This window comes from Miniopterus schreibersii (genome assembly GCF_964146895.1).
Source record: "Miniopterus schreibersii genome assembly, chromosome: 13".
NCBI lineage: Eukaryota > Metazoa > Chordata > Mammalia > Chiroptera > Miniopteridae > Miniopterus > Miniopterus schreibersii.
This window is the reverse complement of record NC_138113.1, coordinates 48,703,748-48,721,730: the sequence shown is the minus strand read 5'-3', so window position 1 is coordinate 48,721,730 and position 17,983 is coordinate 48,703,748. Positions and strand designations below refer to the sequence as shown.

The window sequence follows — 17,983 nt, the reverse complement described above, 5'->3', positions numbered from 1 at the left end:
TAATAGCACCACATCCTGACGATCTATAATCTTTCTAGCTGAATGCAGCTTAATGGCAATATGACTGCCTGTAGCAACTGTATTTTTCAAATCCTGTTTCTCCACTATTATTAAATACTGTTGTTAGTTCACAGGGCAGACAGTATCCAACTGCAGTCTTTAATGAAGAAGAATGCAAGCAGCAACAATCAAAGCCTATTTTTTTCCCTTTTAATGTGTATTTGGCTTTTAAATGCTTACCTTTCCTGAAAACCTGATTATATAGGTAAGTAGGTGATTATAATATTTAGAAAGTGTACAAGATTAGATTTAAAATATTTGGGAAATTTGTGGTTCACTCACAATTATTGCTCTCAATAAGGAAATATATGTGTTGAGAAATTATATCAAATGTACCTAATTGTTTACAAACAAAATGCCGTATTGATGATGATAATTTCTACTTTGTGCTCTATGGTTCCTTTTACTTGACACTCAAACAACTGTTTACGTATTAAACACATGTGTCCTGGCTGCGTATCTGAGATTAGAGTGTCGTCCCAATACACCATGGTTGTGGATTCAGTCCCCGGTCAGGGCATATACAACAATCAACCAGTGAATGTATAAATAAGTGTAATAACAAATCAATGTTTTCCTTCCTCTAAAAATCAATAAATTAAAAAAAAAACACATTATCTGCTAAAACTGATTATTATAATCATTAAAAAAATGTGCCCAGCCGGCGAGGCTTAGCAGTTGAGCATCAACCTATGATCCAGGAGATCAAGGTTTGATTCCCAGTCAGGGCATGTGCCCAGGTTGCAGGCTCGATCCCCCCGGGGAGGAGGGAGGGTGTGCAGGAGGCAGCTGATCAATGACTCTCTCTCATTGCCAATCAATGACTCTCTCTCATCGCTGATGTTTCTATCTCTAGCTTCCTCTCTGAAATTAAAAAAAAAATTTCTATGCCCTTTTATGCCATCATTTTTCTCCATAAGATTATTCAAAATAAAATAAGTCTAGCCCTGGTTGGTGTGGCTCAGTGGCTGAGCGTCAGCCTGCACACAGAGGGTCTTGGGTTTGATTCACGGTCAAGGACACATACCTGGGTTGCAGGTTCGATCCCCAGCACCACTTGGGGCGCGTGGGGGGAGGGCAACCAATCACATAGATGTCTCTCTCTCCCTCTCTCTCCCCCTTTCCCTCTTCTACTCTCTCTAAAAAGCAATGGAAGAAATATCCTCGGGTGAGGATTAACAAAAAATAAAAATAAAATTGTCTAAAGTCAGATTGTGGAAAATTTCAAAATAATTTTTCTCCTTTATTATTTTTCTTTTTTTTTTTAAATATATCTTTATTGATTTCAGAGAGAGGAAAGGAGAGGGAGAGAGAGAGAGAAACATCAATGATGAGAGAGTCATTGATCGGCTGCAGCCCGCAACCCGGGTATGTGCCCTGACCGGGAATCGAACCCCGATCGCCTGGATCCTAGGTCGACACTCAACGGCTGAGCCACGCCCAGCCGGGATCCTTGATTATTACTTATCAAATTAGTATAACTGGAACAAAATACTACCATGCTACTTCAGAATTAAACTCAATTTGGTAAAAACCTATCTAGGTTTTCATCAAAAAGGGTGCTTCCTATTTGCTAGTGAGACATTCCCTCCCGTTTTGGTTTACCAACATTTTTTCCTCACTTCTAGAAATCTACGTTATATTATTTTGTTCATAATTAATAGCAGTCTTTTTCTATTTTTTATTTAACATATTTCTTTGTTTTTATTACTCTCCAGAGGGGGCTTGAGAAGGGGAGTTTGCCTTCTATTGTTCACTTCTACTACTGCCACCAGACTGATGGATTCTGATACCTACACAGTGCTACTTCCCTCTTAATTCTTCCACAATCAAAATCCAGTTAGTTGTCTCAACTATAAAATCGCATGATAACTATGAGGGATTTTAAGAACTTGTACTTAATTTCAAAATCACACTGTAATGTATTTTTTGTTGTTGTCTTTTTAAATGTTTTTATTAATTTCAGAGAGAGGAAGGGAGAGGGAGAGAGAGATAGAAACATCAATGATGAGAGAGTCACTGATCGGCCTTCTCCTGCAGGGCCCCTGCTGGGGACTGAACCTGCAACCTGAGCATGTGTTCTGACCAGAATTTGAACCTCGAACTCCTGGATCACAGGTCAACGCTCAACCAGAGCCACACCAGCAGGGCTCAAAATCATTGTTTATATTTGGTGTTTACATAAAGACTCCTGAGACTATACCCAATCTGCTTTTTAAATTTTTAACTAGTAATCACCTTCACTATGCATTCTATGTCAGATATCATACTCTCGAAATAAAAAACCTCGTGTGTAATCTTAGATTAATCTTAAGAAGGGAGAAAAATCTTCACGTTGGGGCGTTAGAGTCCCTAGCTAAAAAGGGAAACAGAAAAACATAGACAAGGACTACAAAGTTCTTTTCAAAATCAACCTTCAGTAGGCCTTCTCGCTAGCTATGTCAGGTGCCAGGAAATCCGCACTAGTGGTGACAGTGGTACCTGCAGTGATATATCCTCTTGCCCCTAAAGGTTCCAAATGGTTCTAAATGGTTAGAGGAGTGAGATCCTTAAATCCTGTAGGCAGGTACAAAGTGACCTACGTAAATCAAGTACTCAAACCTGACAGAAATTAAATCAAGAACTTATTCCAAGTTTTTGAAGATGCAATCAAGTCAGCATTCCTCACACTGGTGTCTGGGACTGTACCCAAAGGAAGCAAAGTCGCCTTGACAGAATAAAAACAATGAATTAAGAACAGTAGTGAAATGTGACAACAGTGTTCTCAGGCTTCCCAACATGCAAGATAAGAGCATTTCTGAGTCATCAGGCAGCAAAATTGGGCTTGAGGATGACATAATGTAAATTTACCAACTGTTTGAAGGATAAATCTTTAACAACTTGAAGCATCAAGCTAGCAATGTAAACGGGAATGAAAGTGAACCTGTATTTTATTCACAGCTGTAACAGCAGAGCTGCAGTGGAGATAAAATAGGACATGGGTTGCCCGGCCAGGTGTGGCTCAGCGGTTGAGCATTAACCTAGGATCCAAGAGATCGAGGTTCGATTCCTGGTCAGGGCACATGCCCAGGTTGTCGGCTTGATTCCCCAGTTGGGGGGCGTGCAGGAGGCAGTTGATCAATGACTCTTTCTCATCACTGATATTTCTATCTCTCTCTCCCCCTCTCTCTGAAATCAAAAAAGATATGTTAAAAAAAAAAGGACATGGGTTAAGCAGAGACTCTACAATCCAGAGGGATTCTGGCAGAGTTCAAACACCTGGCTCTGCCCCTTACTAGCTGCATGTCCTTGGACACACTTCTTTCTTTTTCTTCCGTTTCAGTTAATTTGTTTTGAATACATTTAGGGGCTTATTAGTTGATGCGATATACTACTGCTCGTGCCAAGAGTCTCCAAATTCCACACCTACAGTTTCTTCTCACCTCTTACTTTATTATAACCAATGGTAAAGAGGGGGAGGGGACTCTTTCGGGTCATTTCTTGAAGTTGTATATATATGCTGAAATCAGATGTCAAGTAAAATATCCAAGAAGCTTTCAAGGTGAGACTCTGTATATTATTCTGTGTCTTCGGCTTTTAGCTACTGGAAAAGATCATAATGTGAGGAACTTCTAAAGACCTCAGAGCTCTGAGCTACAAAGCAAGAGATGTGATCTGATAAAAACCAAATACAGTAAAGTCAATGAGATGTGACAACTGATTATTACTTAATATGTGACTAAAGGTTTTTACATTTCCTTGTGAAGGTTTCCTTATAGAAGAAAAATTAGGCAGGTGGCAAGAATACTATAAAAAGAGCTGCGTGGCAGGTTGAGGTGCTTTTAATCTTCTCACAATGCATTTTCTGAAGGCTCCTGAATTTGATCAAGATTCTACACTCTGCTTCTAGCAATAGGGCTTGAATGAATAGCGTGCACAAATGAGGGGCATTATCTTGCAAACAAGCCGTCTCCTAGGATGTGTAAAATTTGCTGTTAAGAGATAATTTTAGTAATTATTATGCAAACTTAAAAGGTACACGATAGTGACCTAGCTTTATTTATATTAGACATAATGCACTTTACCCTATCATTTTAGTCACGAGGCTGCTTTACTTACCACTTCTGTTGATGTTTCTGCGTGTTCAGACGTAACATGTTCTTGAAGAGATGTCTCCGTATAGCCCATTTTTCCACAATAGGGACAAGTAAAAGACTGTGGCTGCTCTACAGAGAACGCTTCCCCTCCATAGTACAAATCTGAAAAATAAAGTGGAATTGCACTGATAACTATTATTAGTTTTTAAATATATAAGAATGTAATTGTGTGGTACAGTTTATTAAAAAAGTGTGCCGAAAATCTTTACCAGCAACCTCACTGCCAATGTGTGCTTTACAGTTACACCCTTATTCTCAAGGACTCCTTCTCCAAGTTCCTTTTGCACACAGCTATTTCGGCATGAGAAAAACCAAAGCAAAGAGCTCTTTAATCCCTCCGTTTAATGTTAAAACATCTCTCATTTCACATCTGGTTGTAATTTATTGGTGAGAATAGAGAGAGTGAAATCTGTTGTTTCACTTAATTATGCATTTACTGGCTGATTCTTGTATGTGCCCTGACCAGGGATCGAACTCGAAACCTTGGCATATCAGGACCATGCCATTAACCAACTGAGCTACCTGGCGAGTTCTTGGTTAAAATTTTATTGTAATTTACTTTTCTCTGTGTATATACTGTGGAAATACCAATGTCGACGCAAAAAAATCAGCAGGGTGTATCATATACAAGAACACAAGTGCTCAGAGGGAAAAAGCAGATGACCATGACCAACATACTAACTCCCAGATGCAGTTTCGGCTATAGAACAATTACCCTTCTTACAGCAGGAAGGACTCTGGGCATTCAGTTCTTGCAATGCTAACTTGAACAGTACACTACCACAACATACTTAGCTCAACTCGGCAGTGAAGAGCACACCAATTAGTGAGAGGGTGAGAATAATCTGTTTGCCTCATTAGTATATCTCAAGGAAGAAGTCTATTTTCCTCCATTTGTAGTATACACAAAAAATGTAACTGAAAATATATTTACGCCCAGCCAGGCATAGCTCAGTGGCTGAGCATTGACCTAGGATCCAGGAGATCGAGGTTCGATTCCTGGTCAGGGCACATGCTTGGGTTGTGGGCTCGATCCCCAGTTGAGGGAGTGCAGGAGGCAGCCGATCAATGACGACTCTCGCATCATTGATGTTTCTCTCTCTCTCTCTCCCTCTCTCCCTTCCTCTCTCTGAAATCAATAAAGATATAGTTTTTAAAAAAGAGTATATTTAGTAGGTTATGTCACTTCATTACAAAGAACTATCTCATTATTTAACATGAAACAAATGCCTAATTTAAAAGGATATGACCACTTTTGTGAGAGGAGAAAATGGAAGGAAGTGTTCACTACATGATTAATTTGTTCACATTAATTTTTAGGGAGATTTAAACCACCTTAAAAATATGTACCCACTACATATATATTGACCATTGACTTGCCCGGTAAATTTGGGGTAGATGGGGATAAATATATGAAAAATAACAGAACTTCCTCACCTGTTAAAAGGCATCTACAAAAAAGGCACAGCTAACATCATACTGGTGAAAGACTGGATGCTTTCCCCCTAAGACCAGAAACAAGACAAGAATGTCCACTCTTGCCATTTCTATTCAATATTTTACTGAAGGATCTAACCAAAGTAATTAGGGAAGAAACTGACATGAAAGCCATCAAGATGGAAAGGAAAAAATAAAACTACCTCTAATAGATGACATGACTTTAGATATAGAAAACCCTAAGGAATCCACTAAAAAACTATTAGAAGTAATAATCAGTTCAGTAACATCACAGGATACAAGTTCTTTATACAAAAACCAGTTGCTTTTCTATATACTTGCAGTAAAAAAATACAGAAATAAAGTTTTAAAAATTCCATTTACAATACCAAAAAGAATAAAATAGGAATATATTTAATGAAAGAAGCATAAAACTTATTCTTTGATAACTATAAAACACTGTTGAAAAAAATTAGATGACCCAAATAAATGGAAAGATATCCCATGTTCATAGACTGACAGATTTAATATCATTACTCTCCAAACTGATCTACAGATTCAAAACAATTTCTATCAAAATCCCTGTTGGATTCCTTGCAGAAACTTGACAAACTGAGCCAAAACTTACACGGAAACTTAAGGGATCTAGAATACCCAAATTAATCTTAAAAAACAACAAAGCTGCAAGACTCACAGTTCTTGATTTCAAAGCTTACTACAAAGCCAATTATCAAGACAGCGTGGTACTGGCATAAAGATAGACATATAAATCAATGAAATAGCTTGAGTCCAGAAATAAACACTGGTATTTATGACTGACTAACTTTTTAAAGAGCATTATTGAGATATCTTTGACATATAAAAATTATACTTATTAATTAATGCTATACAACTTGATGTTTTGATGATTTATACAGAGGAAAGATCACCACAATCAACCTAATTAATGTATCCACCACCTCTACATAGTTACCATTGTGCATGTGTGTTTGTTGATATAGAATACAATATTGTTAACTATGGTCACCATGCTGTGCATTAGTACTTAACTCATCTCTAAAACTTATTCATCTTGCATAACAAAACTTTGTACCCTTTGACCAACATCACTCTATTTCCCCCTTCCCCGGTCAACTGGATTTCAACAAGAATGCCAAAACATATTTCACTGGGTAAAGAACTGTCTTTTCCACAAATGATGCTGGGACAATTGAGTATCCACATGCAAAAGAATCAAGTTGAATCTCTACCTCATTCCATAGCATAAATTAAGTCAAAATGGATCAAAGATCTAAATGTAAAAGTTAAAAACTATAAAACTCTTAGAAGAAAACATAGTTTTAAATCTTTGTGATCTTGAATTAGGCAAAAGGTTTCCTAGATGACACCAAAAGCATAATGTAAGGGGAAGAAAACAGATAAACTGGACGTCAACAAAATTAAAGCTATTGTGCTTCAAAACACACCATCAAGAAAGTGAAAAGACAACCCATGGAATGGGAGAAAATTTCTGCAAACCATCCATCTGATGAGGAACTTGTATATAGAATATACGATGAACTGTGAACTATTAAAACTCAATAACAAAATATTGTTAAAATATATTCCCCAATTTAAATACCTGCAAAGGATCTGAACAGACATTTCTCCAAAGTATATATAAAATGGTGAATAAGCACAAGAAAAGATGGTCAACATCATTAGCCATCAGAGAAATGCAAATCAAAAACCACATGAGATACCACTTCACACCCACTAGGTCTTTTGTGACTATAATCAAAAAGACAGATCATAACAAGAGCGGACTATGTAAGAAATTATAGCAATGAAACATTTATAGCTTTTCTTACGGATTGACAATGTCTTCTGATCAATTATAGAAATAATCTGTTTTCTGGTAACTAGAGCAAGAATACCTGTATACTATTAGCAAGAACAGGCAGTTTAACTTTATTCCTTCTTTACTGAGGCACTCTTCCATTTCATATCTTGTCAGTTACATATGTTTCTGAATGGCTTTCATAAACAAGTAAACTATGGTTAGGAGAAAGAATTACTCAGAATTTATAAAAGTTCGTGTTTTTTTAAAAATAAATTTGGAGCGTCATGTATGCTATTGGGAACATTTTGCCTTTACTTCTTCACACATATGCACATAAAATTCTAAATGATAATCCACTAAAATAGTATTAAATACGTACCAAAATCTACCCTTGTTAATATGCACTGCATTGGGTGGTCAGTTGTATGCCTTGTTGTTGTTGCACCACTTTCATAACAAGACGCACAAAGATCGTAATCGTAGCAAATTAAACACTTATATCTGCGACCTCGAAAATTTCCTTTTAAACATGCATCACAGCTGACACCTATAAAAAAAAAAAAATCATTAATTAGCAACTGTAAAAGGCTACTCTCCATTTCGCATTTATAAATTTTTAAGGTGCTCATTTAACCCCATATTTCCTTTCCAAAACAACTACAAATGACATAGTAAAATGATATAGGAATATCCAACAATATGGTGAATTTGTTACCATGTCTGATTTACACTTAATGAAAAGAACTTAAAATGCCCTGATAAAATGTTAAAAAACCAGACTCACAGATACAACAACAGACGGGTGGCTACCAGTGAGGAAGGAGGTTGGGTGTGTGGGTGTGGGTGTGGGTGTGAAATGGGTAAAGGGGGTCAAATGTAAGGTGACAGATGGAAACTAGACTTTTGGTGGTGAGAACGCTATAATGTATACATGTATCAAATTATAATGTTGCACACCAAAAACTTATATAATGTTATAAACCAATGTTACCTTAATTTAAAAAGTTATGCCTTGATGAGCTAGCAAGAGGGTAAAAACCAAGTGAAAGAGGAAAAGTTAACTGGAATCACTAAAAAAAAATACAAGCTTAGATTTTCAAAACATTGTAGGAAAAAAATAGGAAGCAAAGCCCACAGTCTGCTAAAGGTGGAATGTCTAACAGGCAATTTCTCATGAAGCAGAGACCCTAATACAGCAGGTCCTTCAATAATGCCATTTCATTACAATGCTGATGAGAAAACAAGGAGGATTCCGGGTCACCACTGTCTGTGTGGAGCTGACACATTGTCCCCATGTCCATGTGGCTTTTCTTTAAGGACTCTGGTTTCCAACCACATCCCAAAGACGTGCATGGGAGGTAAACTGGTGTGTCTACAGTCCTAGTCTAAGTGAGCGTGGATATGAGTGGCCCTGTGATGGAAGTGGGTCCCACCTTGCACCCTGAGGTGCTGGGAGAGACTCCAGCCACTGACCAACCTGAACGGGAATCAGTGGGTTGGAAAAGATGATCTTACTTATTTTTATTCATCTTTCTTAAGGTATGTACAGCTCACACTTATTTCAATGTTTAGTATTAGAAGTATTGTGGGTCTTTATTTAGAAGTTTGGTGATGTTTTTTGACCAGATATATACCTTACGAGGTTAACACTTTTTGGGGGGCTGCCATGCGTTTTTATTATCTACTTTTACATTGAATTTATTGGGGTGACATTGGTTAATAAAGTTATGTAGGATTCAGGTATGTAATTCTATAATATGTCATCTATATATTGTATTGTGTTCACCACATCTCCCCTATACCCTCTTCTACTTCCCCCCACCCCCTTTCCCTCTGGTAATCACCATACTGTTGTCTAGTAGTTTTATATTTTTGTGCTTAATTCCTTCAATATTTTTAATCCAGCCTCGCAACACCTCTCCCCTCTGACAGTTCTCAGTATGTTCTCTATCCATGAGTGTTTCTATTTTGTTAGTTTATTTTGTTCATTAGATTCCAGATGTAAATGAAACCATATGGTACATGTCTTTCTCTGACTGGCTTATTTCACTTAGCATAATGCTCTCCAGGTCCATCCATGCTGTCTCAAAGGGTAAAAAATCATCCTTTTTGACACTGAGTAGTATTCCATTGTGTAAATGTACTAGTTTTTTAATCTACTCATCCACTGACAGACAAACTGGGGCTGCTTCCAAATCCTGGCTATTGTAAATAATGCTGCAATGAACACAGGGGTGAATTACTGTTTTGGGATTCTTCGGATATATTTTCAGAAGTGATTTTTTATTTCTTGAGGTAACTCCACACTGCTTTCCACAGTGGCGGCACCAATCTGCACTCCCACCAACAGTGCACGAGGGTTCCCTCCTCCACATCCTCACCAACACTTGTTTGTTGACTGGTAACAGCTATTCTGACAGGCATGAGGTGGTTTTAATTTACATTTCTCTCGTGACTAGTGATGTTGAGTATCTTTTCTTATGAATTGGCCTCTTTCATATCTTATGTCCTCTTTGGAAAAGTGTCTATTCAGGTACTCTGCCCATTTTTAAATTGGATTGTTTTCTTGGTGTTGAGTTTTATAAGTTCTTTATAAATTTTGGAAATTAACCCCTTATCAGATATATCACTGGCAAATATGTTCTCCCATTTGGTGAGACATTTGTCTTTTCATTTTGTTGATGGTTTCCTTTGCTGTGCGAAAACTTTTTAGTTTGATGTATTCCTATTTGTTTTTATTTTTTCTTTTGTTTCTCTTGCCTGGGGTGATATATCAGAAAAAATACTGCTACAAGAAATGGCTGAGATTTTACTGCCTACGTCTTCTTCTAGGATTTTTATGGTTTCAAGTGTAACATGTAAGTCTTTAATTCATTTTGAGTTTATTCTTGTGTATGGTGTAAGGTGGTCTAGCCTGGCAGGGCGTAGCTCAGTGGCTGAACATTGACCTATGATCCAGGAGATCGTGGTTTGATTCCCGGTCAGGGCACTTGCCCAGATTTCAGGCTCGATCCCCAGTGGGGGGCGTGCAGGAGACAGTCGATCAATGACTCTCTCATCATTGATGTTTTTATCTCTCTCTCCCCCTCTCCCTTCCCCTCTCTGAAGTCAATAAAGACATATTAAAAAAAAAAAAAAGGTGGTCTAGTTTCATTCTTTTGAAGGTATCTATCTTCAAACACCATTTTCCAACACCATTTATTGAATAAACTACCTTTACCCCATTGTATGTTTTTGCATCCTTTGTCAAATATTAATTGCCTATAGAGGTACGGGTTTATTTCTGGACTCTATTCTGTTCCATTGATCTGTATGTCTGTTGTTTTTTATTGTTGACACCATTACAGATGCCCCCCATACCCCTCCCCATTGCCCACCTCCACCTAGCCCCCTCCCCGTCTCCCTGCCCTTCACACTCTGTTGCCTGTGTCCATGGGCTCTGTATATATGTTCTTTGGCTACTCTCTTCACCTTCCTTTTATCCAGCTCATACCCACCCCTCCGACCTCTGAGAGTCTGTTCCATGTATCCATGACTGTGATTCTATTTTGTTCGTCAGTTTATTTTGTTCATCAGATTCCTCATAGTTATCAAACAGGTTCTTTATACCTTGCTCACTTTCTTCTTCTGGCACCCCTAAGATGCATATGTTGTTTCATGTGTCCCAAAGTTCCCTTAAACTACCTTCATTCTTTTAAACTCTTTTTTTCTTTTTGCTGCTCTGATAGGGTGTCTTTCTACATTGTCTTACAAATCACTGATTCAATCCTCTGCTTCATCCAACCTTTTAATTCCTTCCAGTGTATTCTTGATGTCATATATGGTTTTCTTCATATCCAACTGGTTTTTATTCATTCTTTCTATGTCCTTTTACATGCGGTTGTCGTTCCCACAAAGTTTCTTATAATTCTCACTAAGTTCTTTGAGCTACCAGTACCATGCTGCTTTGATTACTATAGCCTGTAGTATAGTTTGATATCAGGTAGCATGATTCCTCCAACTTTGTTCTTCTTTCTCAAGATTGCTGTGGCTATTTGGGGTCTTTCGTGGTTCCATATAAATTTTTGGAATATTTGCTCTAGTTCTGTGAAATATGTCATTGGTATCTTAATAAGAATTGTATTGAATCTATAGATTGCTTTGGGTAGTATGGACATTTTAACGATGTTAATTCTTCCTACCTGTGAACATGGTGTATGTTTCCACTTATTTGTATCTTAGGAGCTTAACTGTTGTTTTTATCACTTAGCCTATGATAAAACTTGTTTGCCACAGCTTCCAAGAATCTATCAATGACATTAAGTGAAAACTTAACGTACACCCTCAGTGTATGAGTGAGCTAGAAATTCTCCCCAGAGGATTATAAAACTTGCCCTAGTGAAATCCCCCCTTCCCCTCAGCACAAAACAACAACAAATCCTGAAAAGTCATGACCATAAACCAGCCCAGCCATCTTATAAGTGGAGAGCTCAAATTCAAACTGCCAAATGATTCACAAATGGTTCTTGGGTCAAGAATTTAGTTTATACAACAAAATACAAAGCACTACTAAAAATAAGTAGCAGAATCAGACTGCCAAAGAGTTTATATCAGAACTGGATATCAAAGATACTGAATAGGTTAAAAGAAATAGAAGAAGCCTGATAAGAAGAGGTAACCAACAGACTGGAAAATGAGTCAAACAACATATATTCAAAAATAACATTAAAATTTAAAAGTCAATGAGCAGATTTATTATAGGAATAGCCTTTTTTATTCATATATACTTATTTATATAGAAAACCCAAATATAGCTAAATTATTAGAATAAGTATTTTAAGCAAGGTTGTTAAATATAAAAACCAATTTAATAAAACACTGATTGTAGTTCTTCACTAAAAATAAAAATAAAAAGTATTGTTAAAAACACACCATTTATGATTCCACTTACATGAGGCAGTTATATTAGTCAAATTCAAATTTAAAAAGTAGAATAGTGATTACCAGGGGCTGGTTGGAAGGGAGTATTGTTTAATCGGTACAGTTTCAGTTTGGGATGATGGAAAAATTCTACAGATGGATAGTGGTAAAGATTGCATAACAATGTGAATGTACTTAATGCCACTAAATTGTACATGCAAAAAGGGTTAAAATCATAGATTCTGTTATGTACATATTTTATCACAATAAATATTATGCCACCTGTAACAGTATTTTAAATAAGTACCTATGAATAAATCTAACAAAATTTTTTACTGGATGGGGAGGAGTTAAAAACTTTATGAAAGCAGATTAGTAAAAAAAATATATTCAAAGACATGAGAGGACTTTAAAATAAAGCTACCAGGTTCACAAACTAGAAACTTCAACTAATAAAATGTCAATTCTCCTCAAACTGATCTGAGGATTCAAGGGAATTCTAATCAAAATCACAAAATAAATTTTTGTGGCACATGGTAAGCTGATTTAAATTTTTGTGTAAGTTGCAAAGGCCGAAGAATAACCAAGATACTCCTTTGGAAAAACAAGATGGAGGGATCTGCTTAATGTATCAAGAGCTATTACAAATCTACTGTAATTAAGATAGAATGGTACCAGCATGGAGACAAACTGACCTATGGAACAGAATAGAAAGCTCAGAAACAGAAGCACACATGCTGAAATCTGTTATATGACAGCAAGGTCACTAGAGACCAGTGGAGAAAAGAGGGAACAGACAATAAATGGTGCTAGGACAGGTGATTATTCCTATGTGGGGATAGTAAAATTGGATCTCTTCTATAGCATCCCACACAAAAATCAATTCCAGATGGTTTAAAGACAAATGCGAAGGAAAACAAAAAATTATCTGGAAGACAATATAAAGAAATATTTTTATGAGCTCAGTGTAGGAAATAGTCTCTTAAATCACACACATGCACAGCGAAACCACATTAGTATTAAGATTTTTCTTCACCTTCTAATACCCTAGAGTGATGGAAAAGACACAGCCCAGAAACTGGTGATATGTGCACATATGTGACAAAGGTTTGGTATTCTGAATGCATGAAGAACTCTTAAATAGCAATAAGAAAACGACCAACATCCAAGAGAAAAATGGGCAAAGAGTTCAATGGGGAATACAAAAAACAAACACAATCAATAAATATATGAAAAGATGCTCAATCTCATAAGTCATCAAAGAAATGCTAATAAAACTATCTGAGCTATCACTTTACCAATTGCTAATGGAGATAGGAGCAACAAAAACACTTCTATCCTGCTGGAGGGGAGCATGTATCAGTATAACCACTTTGAAAACTCTGTTCAAATGCTAGTGAAGTTGAACATGTGCAATCTCTCTGACCTTGCAATTTCACTCTTAAATATATTCCCTGGGGGATATTTTGTCCATGTGCATCAGAAGAATGCAGAAGAGCTTTCACGGCAATCTTTGCAACGGAAAATAAAAAGGTGTTTAACAGGCCTTTGGGTTGTTCTAGTACGTTATAGAATGAAAAAAATAAAAAAAGAACCATGGCCATAGGCGAGGATGCCAGACAATCTCAGGTGAGTGAGTCTCAAAGAATACATAAAGTAGGAAGTTCAAAATCATCTAGTTTAGAAATGGACATGAAATAAAAGTAGAGGAGGAAGACAAGGATAACATTTTGGTCAGTGGGGGAGGGCATGGAAGCCTCAGGACCCTGACAGGGAAGTGCTTTTACAGATAAGGGAGGGGGGATCTGTAGAAACATTCTCCTTTTCCTGTGCATTCATTTGTTAAATGTTCTCATATATCCACTCAGCTTTAAAAACTCTTCCCCCTCTAATCAAAAACAAAACAAAACAAAACAAATCCAAAGCTGGATTGTTTATAACAACGCTTGGGCTGTCAGTTCAAGTTAGCATAGCATTGGCAGGTTGCAGATTATCAATGCTTATTGAATGAATACATTTTTATTTAAAACACACACACACACACACACACACTCCTATTATTACGTATCACTAGCAAATCACTTACTGTCCTCTATTCAATTTCTTCATCTATCAAGCTTGCTTTGAGAATCAAATTAAAGAAAAAAAGATGAAAGTCTAAATTTTAAGGTGCTAACATTACTTCATTCAGATGTAGTAAGATCATATACAATTTGATGTCAATAACAGATTACATAACTTCTTAAATCAGTCCTCAAAATAACCTTCAAGATTGTTGAGACTTCCAAAGTGGTACTGGGAGCCTATCAAGTCACATTGAGAGCCAAACGATGGCATCAAGCCTGTTTTTCAGCAAATTAAAAAAATATATAATTGAGTACCTACTGTGTTCTAGGGGGTGGGGATACAGCAATGAACAAAACAGTTATGCCCCCATGAAGCTAATATTTTAATGAGCACAAAACTGGCACAAAAATTAAGTTATAAAGCAACTTAGAAGAAAAGTGCTATGGAGGAAAAATAAAGCAGAGAAGGATATACTCTGGGCAAAGAAAGCTTCGCTGAAAAGGTATTCCAGCAAAAAGATGGGATGCTTCAAAATCTGCTTACTCAAAATAGCTTCCAAGCAAGACACTTTAAGCACAGCACTGAAAATATTAAAAAGAGATATCTACTTAGACTCACAAATAAAAATTTAATGTAAGTAACTGGGTACAATAAGTTTACCAAGCAAATATAGTATGAACTGTGCTAAAAAGGTGCCAGAAAGGTAAATTCAGCTTTGAACACGAACTCTTTGGTGTGTCCCATCTGATATACTCTGTAGGCCTGACTTTTCTTTTTGTGGTGGGAACACCTACCAAGTATAAATGAACGATGCTTCAGGAGACTGTGGGTGGGGATGCTGCCAAACTCTGCATCCTTTCAGCAGGAAGATGCTGATGGTGTTTATCCCTTGCTCTCCAACGGGGTGAGGGTGGGGGTGGTATCAGACTTCACCTACAACCCAACTAAAAATCGTGTTGTTTTTTTAATTAACGATTTTTGATGGAATTGTTTCTAAAATGTATATTTTCTAACTTCTTAAACACCGAAAGACATTTAACAATTTTTATGATCCAAGGTCATTATTCCAAACACAAATATGTATTTCAGTCATACCATTACACGTTAGATTAGTAAGTTCTCAGCAGGGTTTCTTACAATGTAAGGGTCACCTCATAATAATCTATGGTAGCAAGTATGCTATAGGTGATTTGTGTGATTTGTCTATTATAAATAAGAAATCAGGGAAGTAATAATGTTTTGTAACATAGTTTTCTATTGTTAATAGCTCTGCCCTTTCATACCTATAATCTGTCTAAATAAAAGCTCCAGTCTTTTTTTTTTTTAAAAAAAGCACAGAAGCATGCATAGGCTTTGCCAGTTTCTCAACAGGAACCCATTTCCCTCATCCCCACTTAAAATTGCTAAATCTCATTTAGCTTTGAAAAGGACCAGATTTCCCACTCAAAACAGGGTCCATTCTAAGTATATCATTCAGAATTCATTTTAGAAGATAGGCTAACAAAAATTCCTCCCTAAGTAATCTACAGTTCCTATTAGAAAAAATAAATTATCTTTTTGCTGCACAGTCCCTTGGTTAACAACAGTGGTTCTATCTGGTACCAGGAGGCTCAGGAAAATCTTAAACAGGACATGTATGTGGCATACGAAAAATGATCAGTTCCTTGATAGAAAGAATGGAGTGTTTCTGATGAGATATCATTAAGATACTGACAACTGCAAAAGCTGAATTAAATAAATAATAAAACATGCAACTCGTCTTTGAATAATCCAGCTTTAACCATCTTGTGCCATAAATTCAGTCACTGGTTTGTAAAATGGTAACTAGCACAAGCTGCATCATAAAGTTACGGTGGGGCCCAGCCAGCGTGGCTCAGTGGTTGAGTGCTGACCCATGAACCAGGAGGTCACTGTCTGACTTCCCGTCAGGGCACATGCCCAGGTTTGGGGCTTGGTCCCCAGTTGGGGCCATGCAAGAGGCAGCCGATCGATGACTCTTATTAATGTTTCTATCTCTCTCTCCCTCTCCCTTCCTCTCTCTGAAATCAATAAAAACATTATTAAAAAATTAAAAAATTAAGGTATGATGGGATATTTGTAATTCCCCATCTGGTCAAGTTCGCCTAACAGTATAAACAAAATGCGAGGAAATATAGTTTAACCTCAATTTTCACAATGGCCCAAGTGAAACTTAAGTGAAAAGAATGATGTATATCTGACAACTCCTACCTGTAAAAGGTGTATCTGAACACATTCATATTCTCAACATTTACCTTTGTATTTAACAGTTCTGAAAAATAAATACATAAATGCTATGAACTAAAATAAATAAAAGAATGCCTCCTAGTGGGAACAGGTGTTTAAAAAGTCACTGAAATAATATGTAAAGTGATTTTTCTTTCTTTTTAAAAATGAAACAAAAGTTTACTTACTTATAGTTTTTAAAAGAGGAAAACCCCAAAGGTTACGGTAGCGTTTTCTTCTGATTTGAATGAATTTTTAGGTACAGAATAGAGTGGTGGGAAGGGAAGGCCAATAAAAAGCAAGCTGTCAAGAAACAGTAAAAAAGAACACAACAGGAAGTCAACCCCACCTGGAATTTGATGGCCTGGGATTATACGGTATTCGAAACTTATTTTGACTTCTAGATGCCATGTAATTTGGGGAGAAGGCCCTGTTTTGTGAAATATTTAAGTATCATCTCTTCAGGGTCTATGCATCTCTAATTTCTGTGATTTAAAAAAAGTGTGTGTGTGTTGCCCTGGCAGGTGTGGCTCAGTTGGTTGGACATCTTCCCATGCACCAAAAGGTTGCTGGTTCGATTCCCGGTCAGGGCACAAGCCCAAAGTTGCAGGCTTGATCTTCCACAGGTAGTGTGCAGCAGACAGCCAATTGATGCCCCTCTCTCCTCCACACTCCCTTCCTCTCTCTCCGAATTTCAATAAAAATATATATATTTTAAGAGTGTGTGTGTATATTATACCACATGCTATACAATAATTTTAATATCGAGAGCTGCACAGAGAATTATGCCACTAAAATAACACTACAATGATAAAGGACAACTCCCAAAAAGAGGCTCTTTGCATTTAGTGGTTGAAAAATCATGCAGCCTTTGAAAAGGAACTTAGATGAACAGAGAAGCAATTTAAAAAAGGAACTATTGTATATTACAACTCAGTGAAAAGCACAAGTAACCAGAAATACAGTCAAAGTTCGGTTCTCGAATGTCTCCCATCTTGAACAATTCGGTTCTTGACCAAGTTCAGGGAAAAACTATCTGTTTTTTAACAGAACCTCAGTTCTTCTCAACCTGACAACCTTTTCACACTGATACAACATCATGACAAAAAGCCTTTCAGGCCACAAACAAAGGAAAGAATATAAGTCAGTTTACCCCTAAACCTCGAGTTGTTAACATCTCAAGATACTGTGCTATGAATATTTTTGTGTTTTTTTTGCTTTTTGTTGCTGGTAAAATGGGTGATTGGCACAATTTTAAAATATAAAGAGGCCATAAGAGTGCTGATGCTGCTGGGGGTGTGGAAGTGCTCACAGAACA

At 37.0% G+C, this 17,983-nt stretch overlaps 1 protein-coding gene across 1 annotated transcript in view; it reads right to left on the bottom strand.

Moving 5' to 3' along the window:
- Positions 1–17,983, bottom strand: part of KCMF1 (potassium channel modulatory factor 1) — a 65,444-nt gene that overhangs the window by 19,980 nt on the left and 27,481 nt on the right. Inside the window, exons 2-3 of the mRNA XM_081156046.1 lie at positions 7,835–8,002; positions 4,159–4,298 (exon numbers count right to left, since the gene is read on the bottom strand). Of these exons, the coding sequence (XP_081012172.1) occupies positions 4,159–4,298; positions 7,835–8,002 (308 nt within the window). The remainder of the gene's footprint in view (positions 1–4,158; positions 4,299–7,834; positions 8,003–17,983) is intronic.